General features: G+C 43.1%; 1 protein-coding gene across 1 annotated transcript; it reads right to left on the minus strand.

The window, feature by feature from the left end:
* On the minus strand, positions 1–27237 carry LOC310824245 (E3 ubiquitin-protein ligase MARCHF5-like). The gene is made up of 7 exons (XM_083697079.1): positions 26908–27237; positions 17796–17998; positions 11037–11167; positions 6382–6565; positions 5721–5887; positions 4155–4823; positions 1–2586 (listed from the first exon to the last, which is right to left on the minus strand). The coding sequence occupies exons 1-6, from the start codon at positions 26949–26951 to the stop codon at positions 4707–4709; spliced, it is 846 nt and encodes a 281-aa protein (XP_083553205.1). The 5' UTR covers positions 26952–27237; the 3' UTR covers positions 1–2586; positions 4155–4706.
* Positions 27238–27557: the final 320 nt, after the last annotated feature.

Below are 27557 nucleotides of genomic sequence, written 5' to 3' on the forward strand. Positions count from 1 at the left end.
TTCACTTTTGGCATACTGGATTTTCTGTACAGTAAATGTACTTGAGAAGCTGCGCTGACCGCAGATTATTGGTGGACATCTGTCTATCAGGCACAGCTTAGAGAGATATTCAAGTGGTTGGTTTATGGCAAGTCATATACTGTATATTGGTTCAACTAAACATTTAAAATAAAGAACAGTTTAGTGATTATGTGACTGCTTACGGTCTCTTAAAATATGTGACGTTAACAATACATATCCAGGGTAAAATATGATATGAGTTATACAAGTCAGTCTTCACTATTATTTAGTGGACAGCATGCTCTCCATTTTGCAACTTATTTCAATGCTGAATCATTAATCAGATGTACAGTGCTTTGCTAAAAGTATTCACCCCCATGCAAAATTTTCACATTTTGTTACCTCCGAGCCTGAGAATAAAATACATGAAATTAGGATTTGACCAGGAAAGTACTATACATGCGAGGATGAATTCTTATTTGGGTGTTTCATATGAAAAAAGAGTGAGTTGTGCTGTGTTAATGGTATGTAAGGATTAGTATTTAAATTAGATTAGACATCAAAACTATTCATCACTTCAAGAGATTAGGACATTTAAACAAAATGAGAAACATGGCTACAAACAGACATCATCAACATGAAAACCTCAAGGCATATATTATGTGTCAAAAAAACAACCTATAAATACTCTCCAAGAACGTTTCATATGAACACACATCTCCTGTACTTTAAAAGGGTAAATCTGGGATTCAATCAACAACAAAGCCCACCACTTTTTTGGTAAACAGCTAAGGGACGGGCTTGGAAAAATTTAACCACTCTAAATTGAATAGACTGAGCTATGGATGCAAGGACTGACCATTCATGACATCCAAATTATAGTTTTAACCATGTTTTGAAGCTATACAGTGTTTGTTTTCAATTAATTGTTCACAAACAAATAGAGTAAAACAAGTTTATATTTTGGGCTCTGATGGGGTAAGAAAGTTGAACTAAGCTCGAGGCATTTACAAGTTATATTCTTTAACAATCAATGGCTATACTGTAAAAAGAAAAAGAAAAGAAGAAAAAAAATGTACCAATCCTAGATTGCCCCTTTAAAGAGCATATTATGCAATCGATTAACAGACTACAGACGATCACATTTGTAATAATTGAGACTAATTATTAAGTATTATAAGAGAAGGCTTACAGTGCCCTCCATAAGTATTGGAGTATAGAGCTAAAAGAAGACAAAAATGCTTCCTCTTTCCAACAGTTTGGATTTGAAATCAAACAATTACTATCACGTTAAAGTAGATCTAGTCATGTTTAATTCAATGTTCTTTTTTCAGATTGCTTTCACCATTTAGAAATTATAACCCTTTTTATACATAGTCCCCCTATTTCAGGGCTCTAAAATTATTGGAAAATTGGCTTGACAGGAGTTTCTGGTTAGTCAGGTGTGTTCCGTCACACCATTTGTGCAGGCATACGAGAGCTGTCAATGTCTAGTATTGATTTGAAGCTTTGCATTTGGAGTCTGCTATTGGTGTCTGTCAACATGAGGACCAAAGAGACGTTAATGAAAGTCAAGGAAGCCATAATGAGGCTGAAATATCTATCAGAAACACAGCCAAAACCTTAGACTTACCAAAATCAAGAGATTGTAACAACATTCAAAAAAGAAAAGCACTGGTGAGCTCAGCAATCGCAAATAGGCTGGTAGGCCAAGGCAGACTTCTACTACTACAGTGGATGACCGAAGAATGCTCATCATAATTAAGAACCCCCCCCAAACAACTGTCCCACAGATGAGGAACACTTTCCAGGAGGTAGGCGTGAACATGTAAGAGAGATTACGATCCGCAGAATACATCATCAGCCGAACAACAGAGGCTTCACTGCAAGGTGTAAACCACTAGTTGTCCTCAAAAAAGATGGTCAGGTTACAGTTTGCTAAAAAGTACCTAAAAAGCCTGCAGAGGTCTGGAAAACGATTTTGTGGACAGATGAGATGAATATTACCATGTACCAGAGTGATTGCAAGACGAAGGTTTGGAGAAAAAAGGATCCGTACTACAGGAGGACTGGAAACTTAAACGATTATTACAAGGCAAATTACATAAGAATGTTACATTCTACCCTCATGGTAAATGGTAGAATGAGAGAGACAGAGAGAAACAAAGACAGACCACATGATCCCTTACTGTAGTCAACACCTGGTACCTCTGACCAGGACACAAAGAGAGAGAAATAATCTGTCTTCTACTTCTGCTTTTATACCTGGCTTCAACCATAGTATTTAAATTAAGAGCTGTTTGCAAGGAGAACCAATGAGACCTCATTCTATCAATTGTATTGATATGACCACCACATCAACACATTCCTGAGAGCTTGTAAACATCACAGAGAGATCACAGTCATTAGTCACCAACCCTCTTCTTAATACTTTTGGTACAATATAATACTATATGATCTAATATAAATCAGTCACAAGCCAGGGGAGACTGAACGTCTGGCAACATTTACAGGAAGTCGGGAGAGCATGTAAGATTACAATGTCCTTGCTTTGAACTTTGTGGTTAGTTTGGTTGTGATCTTCCTCTACATCAGGGGTTCTCAACCTTTTGCAAGCTGGGCCCCCCCAAAGCTGGTTCATTGCAGTTGGGGCCCCCCCTCCTCCCGGCGCCACCCCCCCCCCCCTTCCCGGCACCACCCCCACTACACCACCTTGCATAGATAGATAGATAGATAGCCCTAGGCTAGGCTATTATTGTTAGGCCCACACTATTATTATTATTATTATTATCATCATCAGTAGCGGTAGGTAGGCCTATTATCATTACTAGGCTATTGTTATAATTGGCAGTAGCACCAGACTTCTAATGTGAGCTTGCAGGCATTATTATTATTATGAGTAGTGGTAGGCCTATTATCATTACTAGGCTATTGCTATATAATTATATGAGGTTACATGCTTTATTGTTGTTGTTATTATTATTATTATCATTATCATCAGTTGGCCTATTATCATTACTAGGCTACTGCTATAATTGGGAATTGGCACCAGACCTCTGATATGAATTTATGCTTTATTATTGTTATTATTACTAGGCCTAATAGTAGGCATATCATCTGCATTTTTTACAGAAGCTTGCAGGTTGGCGATGTTAATGTGAGACCTGAGCCTGCTTTGCCTTGCAAAGATCCTCAATTCTTGGCGCAATGTCTGATAAACATAGCCTCAAATCATCCTTGATTTGTGCACGATTGCGGTATTTCATTCATCGTACCTTCGAAGCTTTTTGCAGCTGGTGGTGCGTCGGTTGCCTTGTTGGTCCTCACTCGAAATCTCTCCATTTTTGTTTGGTTTTGAAATAATTTGGATGTGGATTAGTTGTGTTTTCAATCAAGTTGTGATGTATGATGTAACGATGTGTGCGTGTGTGGCTATGTTGAGAGACTAGTATCGGGGGCTAATCAGTCGGGACTTAGGCACGATCTTTAATACAACAGTACACAATAACGATTTTGCAGGCAATGCAGATTTTTTTTTAAGACTTAACAATTGTAGTCCTTCGTGAGTGGGTGAGTGTGTCTTAGTCGCATGGGTCGTATAGTTGTGTTGCAACACGGTGAAAAAGTTGCTAGCTAGTTAGCTAAGTGCACGCCTAGCAGTTAAAAAAATTACTGGCTCGGGCTGAGATGGGGATAATCTTTAAAAAGACTGTTTGTGGGGTTAGTCTTTAAAAAGACTGTTTGGGTTTTGAAGTAGAGGCCTAAATAAATCGATATCGAGATTGATAACAGATAGACTAACGAGAGTTGGCACAAGCGAACTTGGCAAGAGACTAGACTAGAGTGAATGGAGCTACGACGCGTGTGCGGACGCTTATATAGTAGCACTTACGTGACGTTGCGTCACAGGCTCAAAATACTACCCCCTGTATTGGTAGATTTGAAATGAAACTGTGTGGTTGATTTGTTTGTGTGTTATAATAGTCCAACCACTTGCATTTCGACATGGGGGGGAATCTGTTGCATCTCCTTTGTAGGTCTACTAATAGCCAGTGAGTCCGTGATTTTTCGTGTTTTTTTGTGTGTTTTTTTTCCCCTCCCATCCTGTAGCCTACTCGCGCCCCCCGGGAGAGTGTCCGCCGGTTGAGAACCACTGCTCTACATAAACATCCTTTAGTGACATTCCATACAAAAAAATTATATTCCCCATTCCATTGAAACCTCTCACATTGGCAAAGGGAATTTCAAAACTGCTAAATTACCTTTAGAAAACATTTATTTATTATTATAATTACACATGCCCATCTTTTTCTCCACTTAACCAATGGTGGTTGTTGTATTTTATGTGGTTAAAAAAACAAAAAAAACAAGTCACATTCCAGTGAAAAGAAAGATCCTGTGTGCTTGTGTGTGTCAGTGTATGCAAGTGCACACATTTTCTGTGTTTACGTGTGTGTTCATGTATTGTCTGTCTTTCAGTCTCCTCCAAATGCTTTAAAGGTTTTAAATGAAAGATCTTGGTAATGATAATCATAGCATGAATATCTGCAGCTTACGACGACTCCACAGCAGAAACAGGATAGGTGAGGCTGCTAGGGGACGTGAGAGGTAGGCGGTGCCACTGATCCCAGTCTGTTCCAGTGTTCCTGCTCAGAGTTCACCTTCACTCTCATCCATCCCCCTGTCATGTGTCTGCCAAGCCCCCTTCATGCCTCTTCCTGCTCGGGGAAGTTCAGGATCTTGCGGTGGGCTTGCCTCATGTACTGCTGCTGTTTGAAGTACACCTTAAACGCCCCCTTGATGGCAACAAACGCAATACCACCCTGTCAACAAAATAGAGGGTGTGGGTGGGTCAGCATTAAACTCGCCAACATATTCATCATTAGACATTCAGTCAGTCACACTGCGGCACTATTCAGATTTGTACTGTTTAACATAACTTACTGTCTGTATGAGCTGAGAAAGATAGTGTAAGGTAAAGAAAGATACTGTAGCTATATCCTCTCTAAGGACAATGAGTCTTCCTCCTAGTACCAGCTTCCACACAGCCACCTTTGAACCTTTTGAGCCGAGAGACCTTGTCAGTGGTTACTTTCCTCTACTGCTAAGTGGGGTTAAAGGGAACTTGAGTGTGTGTCTGAGTGTATGATACAAATGGTATGATAATTGAACCCCTATGAGGTTTAGCTCCAGTGGTTAAGACCCAGGCTCACTCTCTTTGTGTATGACTGGCAGCCGGTAGTCTCGCGGGGCCAGAAGTGTTGCCTCTCACAGACTGCATATGCTCCCAGCATACTGTCTGGAAGCCTATTGTCTTCAAAGTCTTATCGATGGATCGAGAGGGACATGCATATGCAGGAAATCCACCTATCATTATTTGTCTTCCGAATCTGGTTCTGCCTTATCGTCACCATCCCCCAACTCAAAATTAGTCAACTTCTAGACTTCTAGAGGCTTGCCGATGTTAGCTGTCTGCATTAGCTACTGTAGAGATTCATTTCGATTTTGAGAGCGTAATTTCCACCTTCACTCTGAGCCACCCACCTACCCAAACTCGTGATTTGTCTGTATAGGTATCTGTCTGTAGACTCTCCCCGGAAGATTTTTTTTCTCCCTTTTTAAAGCTCTCATAAGCTGGATCCATTATTTCCAGACGTACCGCATTAACTGGTACGAATGGCTCAAGACTAAATAGTAGACATCTTTCTTGTTGCACCCACCAGGATGGTCCTCTGCAGGTTGGAGTTGACACTGCTGAACATGAGTTTGCCCACGATAGTGGCGATGGTGGGGAAAACAAGGGCGCCACACAGGATCCTCGTGGCCGACACATGGTCCGCCAGGGGGCTGGCCTCCGCCGGGATTCGAGGGACTGGACACCCAATACCTGCACAGGAAACGGGGGGGGGGTGTATCGTAGGTGTATCGTAGTCTGACTGATTTAAATGGAGAGTCTGACGGCGAACCGTAATGTATGTAGGGCTGGGGGACAGGTAATGATCTGTTAAAATGCACCTGCGCCACGTATTCTATTGACGAATAGAGAGGGGTTGAGGAGGTGCTTGAAATGGAGGTAGGGATTTAACCAGAATTTTCTTTCAAACTGGGAATTTAATGCACAATGCTCATCTACAAAATGATGGCATTGAAAACATATTCAATTCCATGTTTCCAAATCGTGCAACTCGTGCAGGTCGAGTTGTAAACAGAGGGCAACTCGAGTTGCACGACTTGGAAACATGGAATTAGGTGAATATGTTTTCTATTGTGAGATTGCTGACAACTTTGCGTCCCCAGTGTTTACTTCCTACCTTCTGACCCCCCCCCCCCCCCCCACTGGTGTTACAGAAGGTTTGAGTCCTTATCATAGTGTATTCTGACCTGGGAAGATGCTGTTGAGGATCTGCAGCTTGTTGGAGTACTTCCTCCAGAGGCGGAGCACATAGTCCTCCCAGCGAATCATCTTCCCCAGGATCAGCATGACGGGGATGGTGGGCAGGCCGATGAGCAGGAACAGTGGGTCAGCCCTCTCCATCACGTCCAGCCCCTCCTTATGGCCCACCACCTGAGGGGGAGAAGACCACCACAAAGGGGATGTAGATGGATTTGAAGACAGGCTTATTATTAAACTGGTCTGCAAATATGATGTGTGGGAAGTACAGCTGTTGGCTAAATTCGTGACCACTAAATTCTATTTACACGTGTTTACATGTGAATCACTATCTGTGTTTGTGAGTCAAAGGAATTGCCTTGATCAACTGCTATCACTTAAAGTGTTTTGGGTTTATTCAGAAGAATGGGCACACCTCCTGTTGGCAATTAAATCTTCACACCCATTTTTCGCCTAGGTGTTTCTATTATTATTTGAATGTTTCATAGTGTATATAGTCATATTTGATCTTATTTTAACGTGTTTTATGAGTAGTATTTTGATGTTATTTTCATTATTGTGTGATGTTTCTTTCCAGTATCTTTGATAACATTCCACAGAACTTCAGCGGTCGTTGGAATGGAAATGGTATCGCACTGTTACCTCCGGATCCAGCTGAATACCTGTGGAGAACACGGTTTATGAATTCAATACTACTGTTGTTACAACTTGCCAGAAGGTCACCCCCATTTGATAAAAGGTCCTTTGATGTCTTCTGTAGAAATTCCATTTGGCGAGGACTACGATCTATTACGGACTACCGGCACACACCCCCCTCAACCGGAAGTGCAGATGCCTCCCTAGCCGAAGACCTGAACTCTTTTTATGCACGGTTTGAGGCTGGCAACACCACCGCTAGCGCGCCGGCTAACAACAACAACGTCAGAGTGCTGGCTAGCGCGGCTGATGGGAGTTCACACGCTGGGGCAGAGCAAGCACTCTCCGTGACGGAACACGACGTGAGGAGGGCTCTGCTGAAGGTGAACACTAGGAAAGCTGCTGGCCCGGATGGCATTCCGGGGAGAGTACTTAAGACCTGTGCTAACCAGCTAGCTCCTGTGTTCACTACCATATTCAACTTATCATTGGCAAATTCAGTAGTTCCCACCTGTTTTAAAAGATCCTCCATCGTCCCTGTGCCCAAGATCACCTCCCCAGCCTGCTTAAATGACTATAGACCTGTGGCTCTAACCTCAGTGGTCATGAAGTGCTTTGAGAGGCTGATTAAGGAATACATCTGCTCCTCCCTCCCTCCGACCTTGGACCCACTGCAGTTCGCATATAGACCAAACAGATCTACGGACGATGCAGTCTCCCAGGTCCTCCACACCACTCTCTCTCACCTTGACAATCAGAAGGGGGGCTATGTGAGAATGCTGTTTATAGACTACAGCTCAGCATTCAATACCATAGTCCCCACCAGACTGGCTGAAAAGATGATTGGTTTAGGACTGAACATTCCCCTGTGTGCCTGGATCCTGGACTTCCTGACGGCCAGGCCACAGGTGGTCAGGGTGGGTAGACACACCTCCAGCACACTCATCCTGAGCACAGGGTCCCCCCCCAGGGCTGCGTCCTTAGCCCCCTCCTCTACTCCCTGTACACCCAGCGACAACTCAATCATCAAGTTTGCGGACGACACAGTTGTGGTGGGGCTGATCTCAGAAAACAATGAGGACGAGGTGGCGGACCTGTCACTCTGGTGTCAGGAGAATAGCCTCATCCTGAATGTCTCCAAGACTAAGGAGCTGATTGTAGACTTCAGGAGAGTACAACATCCAAGGACCTACACGCTGCTTGACATCGGTGGGACTGCTGTAGACAGGGTGAGCAGTTTTAAATACCTGGGAGTCCACATCACAGAAGACCTGACCTGGACTACCCACATCAGTTCACTGGTGGGAAAGGCAAGGCAACGCCTGTTCCATCTCAGGCAGCTGAGGAAATTCAAAGTCTCCCGGAGGATCCTTCAGTCCTTCTACTCTGGAGCTGTGGAGAGCATCCTGGCTGGCAACATCACCGTCTGGTACGGTAACAGCACGGCCCAGGACAGGCGAGCTCTGCAAAGGTCGTACGCCTGGCAGAAAAGACCATGGGAGCTCCAACCCCCCCTCTCCATGTCCTGTACACCAGAGCCTACAGGATAATGAAGGACCCTCACCACCCGAAAAACGGACTGTTCCAGCTGCTACGGTCAGGCAAACGCCTTCTCTGTCAGGCAGCAAGAACAGAGAGACTAAGACTGAGTTTCTTCCCCCACGCCATCAGGATCATCAACGATGACCCCACCAGTGCCCCCCTCAAGTCACTCACACACTCACTGACATCATAAGACATATGCACACACATAATCATCCATCTGCTGTTTATATTGCTTATACTGTTCATATAGTTTATACTGTTCATACTGTATATTTTTTAGTACTTCTATTTTATTTTAAAACTTGTATTGTTGCATTACTCTGTGGCACTGTCACTTTTGCATTTCACTGTATACTTGTATGCACGTGACAAATAAAGAATCTTGAATCTAAGTATTCAACACATCAACAATTTTTTAATTCAACATATTTCCATTGCAGCTATTCACATGACATTTAGACCAGACATTGGTATTTACTCAATAAAACTACACAGCTAAAGAAATTGTAACATTCCAATCCATAAAAAAAGCTATGTGCAATAAAATTTAATGACACAGGAAAAAAGTATTGAACACAGTAAGAAAAAGCACTAAACCAGCTTATGCCATTAATGAGGTCTCCTACCTGTGCTAATTAGAATCAGCTGGGTTAGTGCATGTTGGTGGGTAAGTACTTCCACTCTTTGAAAAAGGGTTTCCTCTGAATGCAAGTAAACAAATAATTTGTCACCAAGCTTTCCTGCAAGGAACATCTCATGATGGGTAGAGGCAGAGCTCTCCCAAGACCTTCGCAACAAGATGGTTGAGCAGCATAGTAATGGTACTGGTTACCGACGGATTTCTCAACTCCTAAATTCCTATATAACATACTGCAAAGGAGACTCAATTTCAATTGGTTCAAGAGGAAGAAAATAAAGATGTTGGACTGGCCTAGTCAATCGCCAGACTTAGATCCAATAGAAAATGTGTGGAAGGAACTGAAGATCAAGATTCACCAGCGGGCCCCCCCGGAATCTTCAAGATTTAAAGACTGTCTGTGTTGAAGAATGGGCCAAAATCCTACCTGATCACTGTGAGGGATTTTTTCGTACAGGAAGCGTCTTGAAGCGGTCATTGGAAACAAAGGCTTCTCCACCAAGTATTAAATACATTTCAGTTAGCGTGTTCAATACTTCTTTCCTGTGTCATTCCCCTTTATTGCACATAACTTTTTATGGATTGGAGTGTTACAATTTCTTTAGCTGTGTAGTTTTATTGAGTTTATACCAATCTGGTCTAAATTTCATGCGAATAGCTGCAATGGAAATATGTTGAATTAAAAAATTGTTGATGTGTTGAATACTTATTTCCCCCACTGCATGTTTTCTATGTTATGTGTTCACACTTTCGATTGTATGACTTGAATTAAGATGAATAGTGCAGTGGGAGAATTTCAATTCTGCCCCTTCAGTTTACCATCCCCCAGAAGAAAAATGTGAGCTCTGTGGAATGTCTTTTAGTGTCAAAGCTGTGATGTCATCAGTTTAGATGCAATAAGATGAATTGTGGTTGGGTCTCCTTAACAACAGCTCCAAATTTAAATACTGTGTTTTTTAGGGTGATATAAAAAGCAGGCGAGGAAAAAGCTCTCTCTCTTTTCTTGTGTCCTGTTGTGAGGTTCTCATCATGTTATGAGTAGCATTGTTTTGAATGACCTGTGGTCATCTCTCTCTCTCTCCTCTCTCTCTATTAGAATGTAGCATTTCTCTGAAGTATTTGCCGTGTAATAGTTGTATAAGTATACAGTATTAAAGCCTAATTTGATTCATTCTATTTGACCTTTCTTGCACTAATTCAGCACAAACTCAACAATTCTTTGCGCACAGTGATAATTACATTGGAGTCAGATTATCAATATTTGCAGATGAATCTGTATGCTAGGATAATCTGCTAGAACTCTGCTTTGAATACCTAATGACCCGGTTAAGCCTAGAAATGTCTTTATAGTCAATGACTTTGTGTTTGCACAACACAATGGTCAGCGTACAATACGGTTCAGATGTCTGGTTGACGTCCGTAGCATTGTGATTTCTGCAATTAGAATCTTCTCTCATAATTGGGAGAGATATTTTCGACATATAGTCAGGAGATATCTCTTATTGAACTAGTTATTTGTATAACTGATTCCCAACTAAATCTGATATTCAAATAGTCTAGTGTGTTGCTCTCGTTGCTGGCCACAACGTTTAAGAGTATTCCGACTATAGACTGATTGTGTTCATTATATTTGGCGAGTGTACGCAAGTAGAGAGCCTCTGAATCATCTTTTGTTCGATTGGAGTCAGATCAAACTTGTTCACTAACTATTCTACATTCCCTTGTCAATCTAAGATTTGGAACCTTTTCACTTCGGGGACAAACCATAGGTGACGCAGTTCAAACCTTTCTACGTGTGAGTGTGGTAGAATGGGACTGTGCCCTCACCTGCATGACAGTAACGGCCCCATACGTGACAGCGGTCCAGTAGATAGAGCCCACCATGATTCCAGCGGCAGCAAAGGGGCAGGCCTTTGAGATGAGCCGGTCTGCCAGGTCTAACACATACACCACCGGGCCTGAGGGGGGGCACACAAAGCTGGGCTTCAACAGAGATCATATGAAACTCCTCATGATACACAAGCATGTTGCTGATAACAAAACCTGTTGAGCATCTTCAATCACAGCCAATGTGGATGATCATTTTTTGATTTTGTTCTAAGAGAGACAGTGTAAAAACTGTCCAAAACCCACAAGGGGACAGAACGGAAACACTTCTGCCGTTGGGAAGTCCATCCGTCCAGCAGGCGGGGGGGGGGGGGGGGGGGGAAATCATGCAATATTTAGAAGAACACAACCTATATTTAGTGGAACATGACCTTTCTTGCACTAAATCTGCACAAATTCAACAATTCGTTGCACATAGTGATAATTACATTGGAGTCAGATTATCAATATAAGATATGCTTTGCTATCAACAGAATATAGCCAAAAGTCTCAGCCAAACCTTTGTGTGGAAACTCATATTACTATAAATCTACCTACAGTGGTAGACACCAAAGTGACTTGCAGTACAGTGAGTGCATACATTTTTGGCATATACAGTGCATACATAAGTATTGGAAAGAGGAAGCATTTTGTCTTCTTTTAGCTCGATACTCCAACAGTTCGGATTTGAAATCAAACACTTATTATGGGGTCAAAGTACAGATTATCATCTTTAATTCAATGGGTTTATTTTTCAGATTGGTTCACCATTTAGAAAAAAAAACATACTCCCCCCCACCCTACTTCAGGGCTCCAAAAGTATTGGAAAAAATAATATAATGTTCAAATAAATTACTGATGTTTTGCATTTGGTCGACAACCCTTTGCATGCAATAACTGCCTGAAGTCTGCTAGCGATTGACCCCACCAGATGCTGGGTATCTTCTGTGGTGATGCTCTGCCAGGCCTGTACTGCAACTATCAATCTGAACAATCTTCAGTTGTTGTTTGTTTTGGGGTCTTTTTGCCTAAAATCTGGAAATGCATGTTCAATTGGATTTTAATCTGAAGATTGACTTGGCCGCTTTTTGTTTTGAAAAACTCCCTAGTTGCTATGGCAGTATGTTTGGGGTCATTTGGAGGCATTTGCTTGTACTCGAGCAGACAAGATGTTTCTGTACATTTCAGAATACACTCACCGGCCACTTTATTAGGTACACCTGTTCAACTGCTCGGTAACGCAAATATCTAATCAGCCAATCACATGGCAGCAACTCAATGCATTTAGGCATGTAGACATGGTCAAGACGACCTGCTAAAGTTCCAACCGAGCATCAGAATGGGGAAGAAAGGTGATTTAAGTGACTTTGAACGTGGCATGGTTGTTGGTGCCAGACGGGCTGGTGTGAGTATTTCAGAAACTGCTGATCTACTGGGATTTTCACGCACAACCATCTCTAGGGTTTACAGAGAATGGTCAGAAAAAGAGAAAATATCCAGTGAGTGGCAGTTCTCTGGGCGAAAATGCCTTGTTGATGCCAGAGGTCAGAGGAGAATGGCCAGACTGGTTCGAGATGATAGAAAGGCAACAGTAACTCAAAGGTTGGTGGTGGTGGTGATGTAATGGTGTGGGGGATATTTTCTTGGCACACTTTGGGCCCCTTAGTACCAATTGAGCATCGTTTAAATGCCACAGCCTACCTGAGCATTGTTGCTGACCATGTCCATCCCTTTATGACCACAGTGTACTCATCTTCTGATGGCTACTTCCAGCAGGATAACGCGCCATGTCACAAAGCTCGCATCATCTCAAACTGGTTTCTTGAACATGACAATGAGTTCACTGTACTCCAATGGCCTCCACAGTCACCAGATCTCAATCCAATAGAGCACCTTTGGGATGTGGTGGAACGAGAGATTCGCATCATGGATGTGCAGCCGACAAATCTGCAGCAACTGCGTGATGCCATCATGTCAATATGGACCAAAATCTCTGAGGAATGTTTCCAGCACCTTGTTGAATCTATGCCACAAAGAATTAAGGCAGTTCTGAAGGCAAAAGGGGGTCCAACCCGATACTAGCAAGGTGTACCTAATAAAGTGGCCGGTGAGTGTATATTATATATATTATATCAAGAAAACTCTAACAGAACTGGCGCTCCACTAATTTAGAAGTTGTTCACATTGCCTGGAAAGATAGCCTATGCCAGTGTAAACAGATTCTCGCCACGGCAAGATCCACCTACCTCTCAAACCTGATTGAGGAAAACAAGCAAAATCAGAAATTTCTCTTCGATACAGTCAAGAAACGTACAAGTAGACAGCCTGTCGCAAATTAAGTTGCCAATCACTTAAACTGTGATGACTTTATGGAATATTTTGATTAAAAAATAGAGAAGATCAGAAATCAGACTACAGTGAATCTGTAGAATTGTTGCAACTCCCTAGTACACAGGATAGGGTTAGAAGTAGGGAAGTTTTGGTAGCTTTTGATTCTATTAGCCCTGAGACATGATGTCCTCTAAGCCAGGGGTCCCCAATTACCGGGCCACGGACCAGTACCGGGCCGCGGATCATTTGGTAGCGGGCCGCACAGAAAGAATAAAAACGTTTTAATTTTTATTTTATTGACTATCGCAGTCAGCAGGGTGTTTTATTTTGAAAAATGACCACTTCCGTCTGTGCCTCTTTTCCACACTTGTCTCAGTCACAGTTTTTTTCCATGGACCGATAAATTAAGCCCACAAGCTAACCCTAGCAAAAATGAGTAAAAAACAAACATTAACCCAAAAACAAACTAACCCAATGATGAGACAGCAGAAGACTCCAAGACTGCCAAAAAAAAGAAAGCTGCATTTAAAAGAAAATACCAAGAGTCCTACTTAAATTACGGGTTCATCGCAACAGGTGATTCACATACCCCAAGCCCGCTCTGTATAATATGTGGCATCCATAGAGAAATGCTGGCTAGCCGAAAAATGTCACCTGAACTTAACAGTGTTTTGAAAGATGTGATTAAAGTTATTAACCACATCAAAGTACATGCCCTTAACTCGCGTCTGTTCGAGCAGCTCTGTGAGGAGATGGACGCGGAGCACAAACGTCTTCTCTTATACACAAAAGTGAGATGGCTTTCTAAAGGTAGATCACTGGCCAGAGTTTTTGAGTTACGAGAGCCGCTTCATAGATTTCTTTTAGAAAAACAGTCACCACTTGCAGCACATTTCAGTAGTACAGAATGGGTCGCAAAACTTGTTTACTTGTGTGACATTCAACTTGCTCAATGAACTCAATCTGTCACTTCAGGGGAGAACGACAACTGTCTTCAAGTTGGCAGATAAAGTGGCTGCATTCAAAGCCAAACTGGAATTGTGGGGACGGCGAGTGAAAATAGGGATGTTTGACATGGTTCAAACATTAGCAGGGATTTTGGAAGAGACTGAGCCTGGGCCTTCATTCTCCCAGCTGCTGTACGATCACCTATCTCAGCTTTTAAAAGAGTTTGAGCGTTACTTTCCAACCACAAAAGACCTGCGAACTAGGAAGGAATGGATCTGTGACTCATTTGTGAAGAAGCCGGGTGAATCGACCTTGTCCGTGCTGGAAGAAGATCAACTGCTTGAGATCGCAAATGATGGTGGCCTTAAAAGTATGTTTGAGACTTCAAATCTCCCAACGTTCTGGATTGAAGTCAAGGCGGAATATCCTGAGATCGCCACAAAATCACTGAAAACCCTGCTTCCATTTCCAACATCCTATCTTTGTGAAGCGGGGTTTTCTGCAGTGACAGCAACCAAAACGAGATTACGGAGTAGACTGGACATAAGTAACACACTTCGGGTGTCACTGTCTCCCATCACCCCTAGATGGGACCGTCTCATTGCAGGGAAACAAGCTCAGTGCTCCCACTGATTCTGCATTATGGTGAGTTGAGTCACATTTACATTATAAATGTAATAATTAAATTAAGAATTAAATTATATAATATGCACTTTATTGTGTTTTGTTATGCACGTGATTCTTCCCCCCCCCCCCCCCCCCGGTCTGTGGAAAAATTGTCTCACATGAAACTGGTCCGTGGTGCAAAAAAGGTTGGGGACCGCTGCTCTAAGCCATCCAGTTGTTTACTTGACTCTATTCCTAGTAGGCTAGTTAAAGAGCTTTTACCGGTCCTAGGGGCTCCAATGCTAGATATTGTTAATCGTTCTCTCTCCTCTGGCTGTGTGCCTAGTTCTCTTATGGTAGCAGTCATTAAGCCTCTATTGAAGAAGCCAAACTTAGATCCAGAAACTCTTAAAAACTATAGGCCTATATATAACTTGCTGTTTCTCTTGAAAATACTTGAGAAAGCAGTAGCCCAGCAGCTCACTACTTTCTGAAACAGAATAGTATGTATGAGACCCTGCAGCTTTAGTCAAAGTAGTTAATGACCTATTGCTGGCTTCAGAGCAGAGCTCTGTGTCTGTCCTTGTACTTCTTGATTTAAGCACAGCTTAAAAGCTTATTATTGTCCTTTTAGAATGATTAGAGAATCTTGTTGGTTTGCGTGGTTTCGCATTACGAGTTCCAACTGACAGATACCAGTTTGTTCTACTAGATGAGAAAACCTCAGCTCCCTCTAAGGTCCAGTTTGGTGTCCCACAAGGCTCAGTACTAGAACCTTTACTGTTCTCTCTGTATATATTACCCCAAGGCAATATTATTCATAAGCATGGGGTACATTTTCACTGTTATGCAGATGACACTCAACTCTATATTTTGATGAAACGAGTAGAAGCACCACGGTTGGACACTTTAGAAGCTTGCGTTTCGGACATAAAAAAGTGGATGGCGGGCAACTTCCTACTCCTCAACTCGGACAAGACTGAGATGCTCATCCCTGGCCCGAAGAAACAGAGAAACCTACTGTCCGATCTGACGCTCGGTCGACGGCTGCACGATCACTCGTAAGCAGGCAGTAAAAAACCTTGGTGGACCCTGCCCTTTCATTTGATACACGATCAAAACTATCTTGAAAATTTAAAATCATCTCTGTAACATATCTATCATTTAGTGATGCAGAAAAGTTGATTCACGTGTTGCATCCTCGTGACTTGATTATTGCAATGCGCTATTATTTGGCTGCCCAAATTCTTTGCTGAAAAATCTCCAACTCGTCCAAAATACGACGATTAAAGCACAAGCAGACTTTAAAATTCTATTATTAGCCTATAAAGCGGTACATGGACTCGCTCCCACATATCTTGCCGACCTCCTTCAGCCGTATAAACCTTCACGTGTGCTTCGTTCACAAGACACAGGGAGATTAGCTGTTCCCAGAATATCTAAGACTACGGCAGGGGGCAGAGCATTTTGCTACAGAGCACCCCATCTCTGGAATAATCTTCCGATTCATGTTAGGGAGTCAGATTCTGTCTCAATTTTCAAATCTAGGTTAAAGACTCATCTCTTTAGTCAGTGTTACGACCAGTCTTAGCCCGTCGATAAACCATCCTTGCTGTCTCTGCCTGGGTGGCTGGCTTGCTGGGTGGTTACTCAATCCCACTCACTTACTCAATCTCTCCCTCACCCGGGTTTGTATCCTATTTCCCATCCTAACCCTTCCCTTGACCCTCTGACCTACCTACCGAAAACTAGACTCCAGTTCCTGAATTTGTCCAGGCTGAGTCTACTCCACCCTATATCCTGGTCCTTGCCACCCCACCCAGGTCCCATCAGAAAGCTGCCCTTCACTGTGGAGCCCTGAACTCTTGCACCACACCACATTACTTCAACACCTGATCAGCCAGAAGAGGATGGGTCCTCCCCCCTCTGGAGTTCTGAGTGGCCTGCTCAGGTGGAGATGCAGGTCAGGGGAGGGCCAGACTTTCAATATATTATTTGTATTTTATATATTGTTGATATTGTTTAGTATTATCTTGTTGTGAAGCACTTGTCTATGTAAAAAGCGCTACACAAATAAACTTGATTGATTGACTGACCAAGCTGAAATGTCAGTCTTCATCGCCAAATGTTGAAAAGAAAAGAAACTGAGGGGAGAGAAGTCCGACACAAACAAAAATGGCTGTGTTTACTCGATGACGAAGTGCCAGTGTTTGGGAACAATCAGTGGCCCCGTCACTCTGACATGGGCCACTGATAATTGCATCGGGCACCTCTCTTGCCCTCTTGAACGTGGCATTTGCCAGCCATTCAGCATTGAGCACACCAGTATAATGCCAGGGCTCCCTGCTGTTCCTTACAGAAAGAGTGTACTTACCAGACTCGCCACTTAACCAAAGCTTGGTCTGGAATAAATACACATGCAATGACAAGACAGGCAGAATGGCTTTAAGAGCTCCTGAATCCCCCCTAAACTCTAAGCCACTTTTACTGTGCAACAGTTATTAGGAGAGCAGGCAGTAGCTATTAGAGAGTCCTCTGAGGAGCATTCCGGTATCAATTTACATGGAAAATTGCCTTTGAGTGTCACTTCAATAAGGGTTGCTATGACATTATGACATACACTACCTCAAATTGAGCAGTGAGACAGTTGTTCGGCTCAATGTCGTCTTCATTTTGTAGACTAGCTGGCACACAATTTCAGTCCACAAAATCACATCAACATACCAGGCCTGATCAAATCATAGAACATACTATATTCATCTCCCATCTTCTAATTCCTATCTCCAGCCCATGTTGCCCACCCAACCACCCTTGTCCTGTCCTATCGTATCATACCCAGCCTTGGGAAGACAATGAGGTACTCTGCGTTGCACTGTGGGCATGCCACACGGGCTGTGCTGTTGCCTCTCTGTTTCTCGTCCACCCAGCGCTGCAGACACGCCTGGTGCACCCACTTAGTGGAGCCACGGCAACGGCACGGACGCACCCACTCCGCTGTGCGGTCATCCTCATCTGTGGCAAAGCACACCCAGCAGCTCCTGAAACACACATACAGGAGAGGGTAAATAAAGGCGCATCTCTCGCACACACACGGCCATATACCTACAGTGCCCAGTGAAGTAATGGGACAGTGAAGCAGTGACAGTGATTTTTTCTTCTTTTTGCTCTACACTCCAGAAGTGGATTTTAAATCAAACAATTACTATGAGGTTAAAGTAGAGATTCTCCGCTTTTATTTGATGGTATGTGTGTACGTATTAGTTTGACCATTCAGAAACTGCAACACTTTGTATGCAAACAGTAACCCTGTTTCAGGGTACCCAAAAGTGATGGGACAGATTAATCAAATGTCAAAATTAAGCACTGATGTTTAGCATTTGGTCGACAATCCTTTGCATGCAATAACTGCCTGAAGTCTGCGACCCATTGACCCACCATACACTGGGTGTCTTCTCTGGTGATGCTCTGCCAGGCCTTGTTTGTTTTTAGGTATTTTTGCCTAAAATCAGGAAATGAAATTGGATTAAAATCTGAAGATTGACTTGACCAGTCAACAACTTTCCATGAAAGACACACCATGAAAGTTCCTTCACACCCTTCGCTGGCTCCCGGTAGCAGCTTGCATCAGATTTAAGACCCTGGTGCTCGCCTACCGGGGGGCAAAAGGAACAGTCCCTCCCTACTTGCAAGCAATGGTCAGCCCCCAAACCCCTGCCTGATAACTCCGCTCTTCCACCTCGGCTGGCCGCCTGGCACCGCTGCCTCTACGTGGATGCAGCAGCCGCACTACTTGGTCACATCCTTTCACTGTCCTGGTGCCCCGCTGGTGGAACGAGCTTCCCACTGCTGTCAAGACTGCAGTCATTGCCTATCTTCCGCCGTAGATTGAAGACCCATCTCTTCAGGCTACATCTTAACTGTCCCTCCTAAAGACCTCTTCATCCCCACTACCCCCCTGTAAGTCTATCTCCTGTATTAAAAAAAAAAAAGAAAAAAGAAAAGAAAAAAAAAGAAATCTTCCTTCTTTTAGCATTGTGACTGCCAATAGCCCCTAGTACTAGCATAGATTACTTTTTCTTATGATGATTGATGGATAGATGATTCACTTACTTCGCTTTGGATAAAGGCGTCTGCTAAACGCCATGAATGTAATGTAAAGTTCTTGGCCCTGAAATACTCCCTTGCTATGGCGGTATGTTTTGGGTCATTTTCTCACTGTATGATGAAGCACCATCCAATGAATTTGGAGGCATTTGCTTGTCCTTGAGCAGGCAAGAGGTTTCTGTACACTTCAGAATTCATTCTGAGATTCAAGATTCAAGATTCTTTATTTGTCATGTGCATACAAGTATACAGTGAAATGCAAAAGTGACAGTGCCACAGAGTAGTGCAACAATACGTTTTAAAATAAAATAGAAATAATAAAAAAATATAAACAGTATAAACAGCGGTGAAGCAATGTGCACAATGGAATGGCTATATACAATGGCAATGACAGGTCTGCTACTGCCGTCAACAGTTGCATCATCAATTAAGACAAGTTAGCCAGTTCTAGTGGCAGCCTTAACATTAACACCCCCCCCACCATGTTTCACAGATGAGGTGGTATACTGTAAATCTTGGGGAGACCTTTTTTTCCCCAAACGTTCCACTTGCAATCACTCTGGTACATGATAATATTTATCTTATCTTTCCACAAGACCTTTTGCCAGACCTCTGCAGGCTTTGATTGTACTTTTTACCAAACTATAACCCAACCATCCTTTTTGAGCATAACTTGTGGTTTGCACCTTGCAGTGTCGCCTCTGTAATTCAGCTGGTTACATACCCTGCGGATGGTAGTCTCTGACACATTCACGCCTGTTCCTGATCTGTGGGACAGCTTCTTTTTTTCTTTTTTTATTATGGTGAGCATTCTTTGGTCATCCACTGTGCTTTTTTTTCTTTTTAATGATGTTACAAACAGTTGATTTTGTTAAGTCTAAGGTTTTGGCTATGTTTCTGACTCTTCGGGCTCATAAAGGCTTCCTTGACTTTCATTGACGTCTCTTTGGTCCTCATGTTGATAGACACCAATAGCAGACTCCAAAGGCAAACGCAAAGCCTAGACTCAATACTGGACATTGACAGCTCTCTTATGCCTGCACAAATGATGTGAGGGAACACACCTGACTTACCAGAAACACCTGTCAAGTCAATTGTCCCATTACTTTTGGGTATCCTGAAATAGGGGGACTATGCATAAAAAGTGTTGTCATTTCTGAATGGTGAAACAGTAATTGTTTGATTTCTAACAGAGTCAGGCAGAAGGAGAAGGCAACGCCATAACGGCCATTAATCAACCTGTGATCCTCCAACACTCTCCTCCTCCCACAACATGAGGACACACAGCATCTAAAAGACCCTCCTCAACACGCGCCCTTTCAGTATACTCATAAGGGGTTGTGGCGGTACTGGGCTCAAGGCTGATTCTTTGTTCGAGACGAGCACCAGGTACCAACCACACACAACTTAAACCCAGACTACTAATCAACAAATGATTTCTCCTACTGATATTGTAGCCTAATAAACAGCTACATAAGATATTCCTAAAATGAACAATAAATGCAAAGAAGTAAAAATACAAACTATAACTCAGAAAAGTGAGGCAAGCCAGCAAAAAAAAAAAAAAAAAGAAAAAGAAAAACAGTATCAAAGTGTACAAATATCCAGCTTAAACATGGATAAACATAAAATGAAATATTCTGATACATTTCAGTCAGATTATTAAATACATTAACATTAATGCATTTCCTAGGTGAGATCTTAAGTCATTGGTGTTTTGATTATGGAAAGGTGAGAGTTGTAATTACCTCATTGTGCTATTTATAAGTTATATTTATCAAAATCCAGGGGTATGCCTATACAGTATACATTATTTGAAAATACAAGGAAAATGACATACTGTGGCTTTAATGAAAATGCTGCCATTTAAACATTGACCAAACATGTTTGACCTGAAACTTATAAAGCATATTCAATTGCAGCCTAATGATGAAATAATTTGCACTTACAGTGCCCTCCGTAAGTATTGAAAAGATTTTGTCTTCTTTTAGAAAATTTGAAAATCAAACAATTACTATGAGGTTAAAGTAAACTGAGATTCTCAGTTTTAATTCAATGTTTTCTTTTTTCAGATTGGTTTCACCATTTAGAAATTACATTACATTTTATACATAGTGCCCCTATTTCAGGGCACCAAAAGTATTGGAAGGTTGGCTTGACAAGAGTTTCTGGAAAGTCAGATATGGTCCGTCACATCATTTGTGCAGGCATAAGAGAGCTGTCAATGTCTAGTATTAATTCTAGGCTTTGCGTTTGCCTTTGGAGTCTGCTATTGGTGTCTGTTAACATGAGAACCAAAGAGAAATCAATGAAAGTCGAGGAAGCCATTATGAGGCTGAAATATCAGACAAATCTATCAGAAACATAGTCAAAACCTTAGACTTACCAAAATTAACAATTTGTAACATCATTAAAAAAGAAAGAAAGCAAAAAAACTAACTCCCCCACAGATCAGGAACACTCTCCAGAAGGTAGGCGTGAATGTGTCAGAGACTACCATCTGCAGAATACGTCAACCAGCTGAACTACAGAGGCTACACCGCAAGGTGCAAACTAACTAACTTTGAATTCTCTCCCTTGCTTCACTATCGGCTTTCACGTTTCAGCTACTGCGCTGAAGAAATTTAATTTAACATAATAATAATGGATGCCAAATATTTGGGCCTCTGTCATCATCCTCAGCCATGGGTGTGCTCTGTTACTGAGGCTGCACAGGGGGCAGGCGAGGGGCTCTCCTTTTTGGGGGCCATAACATCAGGCCCCTGCTCGGCCACTGGCTCAGGTACCTGGCTGATTTTCCATTCTCCAGTGGTGAATAAAACATGACCACATGGGAGAGCTCACTGGAGCCTAGGGTTCCAGCTGCTCGGGTAACGTGGGCCAGTGGAGGACTCGGGGTGGGGCCACATGGCGAAAAGAGTCTGACAGAAACCTTAATCGTCATAGCCTCATACCTTTCTCCTTTCCCTTCCACAAAGCTACTGTATTTGTCCACAAGCTGTGACACTATAGGCTTACACCATCTTTTACCAGGGACTGTTGTCACAATGGGGTAGGGTACTGTACTGTGTGCACACTGGTTAAATGCCTGTTTAGCCAAAAATGCTACCAGAGGTCCCACATCAGAACAGGAGAGATTTTCCTACAGTATTTCCCTTCTTCCTCCAGATCCACAGCATGCAATCACAGAGAGCATACGTTTTGGGGAAAGATTATCATAGTTTATTAGTGCACAGCCACATGAATATGAGCTGGGCTGGGGTGAACAATGGCCCAGGGGAAAGAGAGCTGGGGGGCAGCAGAGTTGGAGGCGGAGGGATGAAATCCCTGAGGACGCTGATTGGAACGGTGTATAGACGTCTCCACAGGAGCACAACAGCTACAAACAAAGCCCAGCGTGGGCACTCTCCCAGATTCACCGATTCCTGTTGTCGTAACCCGGCCCATCCACATGACAAGGCCTGATATAACAGCGTCGAAACACTATCTTCCCTGTGAAACCCTAACCCCTGGGCTCAAAGACCTCCACCCCCCTGACCCTCAACACAGGAGCCCCCCAGGGCTGTGTCCTGAGTCCCCTCCCCTACTCCCTGTACACCCACGACTGCGTGGCCACTCATGGCTCCAACTCAAATTCGCTGATGACACCACAGTGATTGGCCTGATCACAGACGGCCTACAGGAGAGAGGTTGACCGCCTGGCCCAATACAGCCAGGAGAACAACCTCTCAACACTGACAAGACCAAGGAGCTGGTGGTGGACTTCAGGAAGAAAGGCCGGGAACAGGACCCAATCACCATCAACGGGTCCGCAGTAGAGAGGGTCAACAGCTTCAAGTTCCTTGGCGTCCATATTTCCGACGACCTCACCTGGGACGAGCACACCAATCAGGTGGTGAAAAAGGCACAGCAGCGCCTCTTCCACCTCAGGCGGCTGAGGAAGGTTGGCATGGGGCCCAAGATCCTGCGGACCTTCTACAGGGGCACTACCGAGAGCATCCTGACGGGATGCATCACTGCCTGGCACAGCAACTGCACCGCCCTCAACCGCAAGGCGCTGCAGAAGGTGGTGCGGACAGTTGAGCACATCAGTGGATATGAGTTTCCCTCCATCCAGGACATATACAGCAAATTATGTGTCAGCAAAGCCTGGAGGATCATCAGAGACCCCAGCCACCCCAACCACAGCCTGTTTGAACTGATGCCGTCCAAAAGACGGAGCCTCCTCCGGAGCCTCAGGGCCAAAACTCAGAGGCTCTCCAACAGCTACTTCCCCCAGGCCATCAGGCTCATGAACAAGCCTACCCCAAACCCATGACTTTACCCCCAGCACACCCACAGAATGGACTATACTAGCACACAGTCACTTTAAACAACCACCTCTTACACCAACGGCACAGTGCAATAATAATGACATTCCACTGAACCACTTCACTTTTTTACTCTACTATTTATACTGCAATTGTGTCATGTCTATTGTCTTGTGTCCCCAACAATCGTCACTGTCCAACCGTCTCACTTATATGGTACTATGTCACTTATTGTCTTGTCTCACTTATCTTGCACTGTCACTCATTGTCTTGTCCTACCTCATTGCACTACTGCGTATTTGTATTATTTGTATTATTTGATTTGTATGCTGTCAAGGAACCGAGCCCAAGAATTTTACTCCCTGCACTTGTGTATGAGACGTAACAAATAAACTTGAAACTGATGCCTCCGCCCTGTGCTGCAGCCCATAAAGCATACACACACAAATACTCAAACCAACATGTCACAAACACACGATCAAACTTAGACAACATACAGTAGACCCGGTTATGGAAAATACATTCATAGAACTATTTTCAGGTTATACACTTTCATATGACTGATACAACTTGTGTAACTACTGTGATGACATTTTCTCTTGCCACTCCTCTAAAGTTCTATAGCCATTGTTCTGAGAAGCACTGTATGATTTACCATATGAACAGCGGTGATCTCTGAGGGAGTGGTAGGAGAGAGCAATAGTGGGGGGACAGGCGCATCCTGTCGATAGGTGTGAAATGTTGAACAGCGATTAAGCAGTAAGAAAGCGCTGATTGATCAGTAAGAGAGTCTCACCATTGTTCATTCTCTCCCGCCCTTTCTCACGTAAGCACAGGCCCATCAGCCGATAGCCTTGGCGGCGCCTGTATTATGTTTAAACTGTATAAAAGACGAACCTGATCATTGTCTCTTTAGACTTGTGCTGGACGGACCCCCGGTTCTACGCTGGGCTGCTGTTACGCTCTTGTCTCTTGTTTGCAAGCAATAAATACCGGACTCAGATATTGTGGCTACTCAGGACTTGTTTCTTGATTCTTACCTCCGAAGAGCTAAAGTACAGAGTGGTAAATCCTAGACTTCCACCACACCCAACAATTTCTTATTTAACAGAATCACCTGGTGTTTCAATGAGAAAGGTCAATGCACCTTTCAATTGACTTCAAGCATGACCACATCTTGAAAAAAATTAAGCTTTACAACCACTATAAGAGCTGTGCAATGATTCTTTCAATAATGTATAGACTAGCTGCTTTCATGGAAATGGCATAGAGCACCATATGCAATGATGGCTAAACTGCGTCACTAGAGCATGGTGACCGGTTGTGTTCCATAGACAAATTGAACACTGAAGTAGGGCCTTGCTGTTTTCGCAATGAGCTCAAGGGCAAGCAGGGCATTTCATTCCTTTTTGTGTGTAATAAACCTTACTCTATTTTGAAATCACTCCAAGTCCAGCCCTACTTGCCAGCACAGCAACAGTACGCCCTGTTGGATCACTGTGTTTGTATGAGTCTAATCACCAGAGAGAACCTGGGATTTGGAGAGGAGCTAGAAAATTGCAATCTGTCTCACGATATCAGCTGTCCCACATGTTTACTTTATATATTTCTGCAATTTGCGGAACAAAATGGTGTATTATGGGTGGAAAAAGGACACACAAAGGGGTGGTTGGTGGGGAAGGAAGATGCTTGCTTGCATTCAGCAGCAATCACATGACTTTGGGGAAAAGTGAAGGTTCCGCAGCACAAAGGCAAGGCGAACACCAGATCTTAGTCTTAACCTTCATTTAAGGTTTGGGGGCTTCTGCAAGTCTGACTTCCTCTACTACACAAACATCTTCCTGAAATACGCAACAAACAAACAAACCTGGGCTGACTACACTCCATAACAAACAAGTCGGTGTGAGCGAAAATCCGCGTGAAAATCTACTCGGGTTGCATTTGTTTCCGGGTCATTTCCGGGTTTTGATATTGCACAATAATGATGTGTGTATTTACCGTGTAACTTAGCTAATATGAATTTGTGTCTAGTTAGCTTTATGGATCGTAAATTAGCATTCGATAAATAACACTTTTGAGCGATTTCATGATTGAAAGGTTGGATAACTAGTTGCTACGTTTTGCTATCCATCTAGTCTAGTCATATTTGTCATTGATTGTGTGGTGTAAATAGAGCTAATTGGAGCTAGCTAGACAGCCAGGTTTATCAGCTGGCTCCATGATATTCAATATCAATAATATTAGTCAACCTAGGCAAGATGAATAGATTAGATGACATGTCAGAGGGTCACTACATTATCCAACTAAACATTAGGCAACCAAAAGAGCCACGATAATTTTAGTAAAATGAAAAATACATGATTAATTATCATCAATGCACACACATGTTCCCATCGTAGTTTACCGTTTGTGTGCACATGCATGCTATAGGTCCAGCCTCTGGTAGTTTACATAAAACATGTCAGTAATGTAGAGAATCACTACAGTATTTATCCAATTAAATATTAGCCAGCCATAAGCGCTGTTGAACTTGATCATTAAAATAAAATCACTTAAATCCCCAAAAAACATGCTCAGGGATCGAACTCTGCACCTCGCGAGCGAACAGTGACACCTCTATCATGCTATGTGGACCATTGGATGATTGTGCAATATTAAAACTCGGAAACAGATGCTACCCGAGTAGATTTTCACAGCCGAGTCGGATTTTCGCTCACACCGGCTCGGCTACCCTATGAAAGTCACATCTAGCCTACCAGGCCCACTCCATAACAATCAAAACACCTACTACTCCATTTGACTGTTTGGCTGGTGGATCAGATAATGTTAACCAACTGCCAAGCAAATGCAGACAGAAACGTAAACTAACACAGACCTCCTTCTACCTTTTCCACTGCACAACAGTCGTCTCACTTAGTCCGACTCTCCATTTAGATGGCGCCTGACGGTACACTCTGATGGAAGTGGCGCTGGGAGGCGGATGCAGACACTGAATTTAACCAGTTCCACCAATTCTATCGACGAACAGAGTAGAGTTGAGTACATGTACACAGGGATTTCAAACAGATTTGTTTTCCTCGACAGTAGAATGAGGATATGACGGCATTCGTCGAAATGCGACCCCACCCCGATCAACGTCATCCATGACCAGACGTGGTTACTGTACAGTGGAAACGTCAACATTGGGATTTAGTTAAGTGATGTTAACTGTGATGGGTGAGTCAAGAAGAACGTCCAACGCCGTGGCAAGTGACATGGAGTTGGATAATCCAGCTATTCGAGTCAGTGGTCCAGTTTTCTCGACCGCACAGCCATGCCATGGTGGAACTCTCTAACTAACGTTAGCTATCAGCATCTAAGACTGCTACGGTGAATTGGCTAGCTAGCTAGATTTTCAAAAGGTAAGACAGATATTCTTAGTAAAATGAGGGTTATTACCTGCGGTTCACACGCTGGTAAATTGAGGCCGTTGCAATGTTAGTTAGCTAGCAAGCTAGGTAAAACGTAGGCGTAGCACAGGTAACTCAACTCACCTGTCCAAATGATGTTGCATTACCACCGCCCCATGTTCCGCCATAATTGCAAAGAAATTGAAAAACAAGTTACAATCGATGATGCGTGTTTTGCTAACTAGCTTGGGTGCAGTCAGGCCTGTTCGTGACAGTGTTGGCTAGCTATTGTGGCTCAGCGAAAATAATTATTGCTAACGTTAAGCTCGGGGAACTTCGAAAACAATTCCCTTGCAGTCATGATATTTTTTTGTTTACTTATCGACACCTGACATACGGTATCAAGTTAGTTCATATCGAGTAATACTTTGATTGTCATGAAAAGTATCGCATCGGTGTGACTTCCTGTCTCTGAAGTAGCGCAAAGGGCCACAGCAGTGCGTCACCAACAATAACAAGCGTGTCAGAGGCTAAGAAACTAAGAAAACACAATGCAAGATGCTTGGGATATGTAGTTCGAGGAAATTTCTCCTTCATGTGGCCAAAAATATCAAATTAATGTTCTAAACGTAATAATAAGTATATGGTGCTAACCCGTGCAGACTGATCGACGGGCACCAAGTCATCTTGGGAAGACGAGCATCATGAAGATACAATACATGGTATGGTAAATTTCTATAGCAAATAAAGAGAGAACATTCCACATAGGACAGGACAAAGAGGCCAAAAGTGAG

Source organism: Argentina silus (assembly GCF_951799395.1).
Source record: "Argentina silus genome assembly, chromosome: Y".
Lineage (NCBI taxonomy): Eukaryota > Metazoa > Chordata > Actinopteri > Argentiniformes > Argentinidae > Argentina > Argentina silus.

Bases quoted from the DNA above. Each gene is read 5' to 3' on its own strand.
- LOC310824245 (XM_083697079.1), bottom strand. From the start codon at position 26,951: ATGGCGGAACATGGGGCGGTGGTAATGCAACATCATTTGGACAG. The intron at 11,168-17,795 runs GTATGATACGAT...GCCCCCCCTCAG, and splicing joins CATTGTCTTCCCAAGGCTGG to GCCCGGTGGTGTATGTGTTA. The intron at 4,824-5,720 runs GTGGGTGCAACA...TTTTGTTGACAG, and splicing joins ACCTGCAGAGGACCATCCTG to GGTGGTATTGCGTTTGTTGC.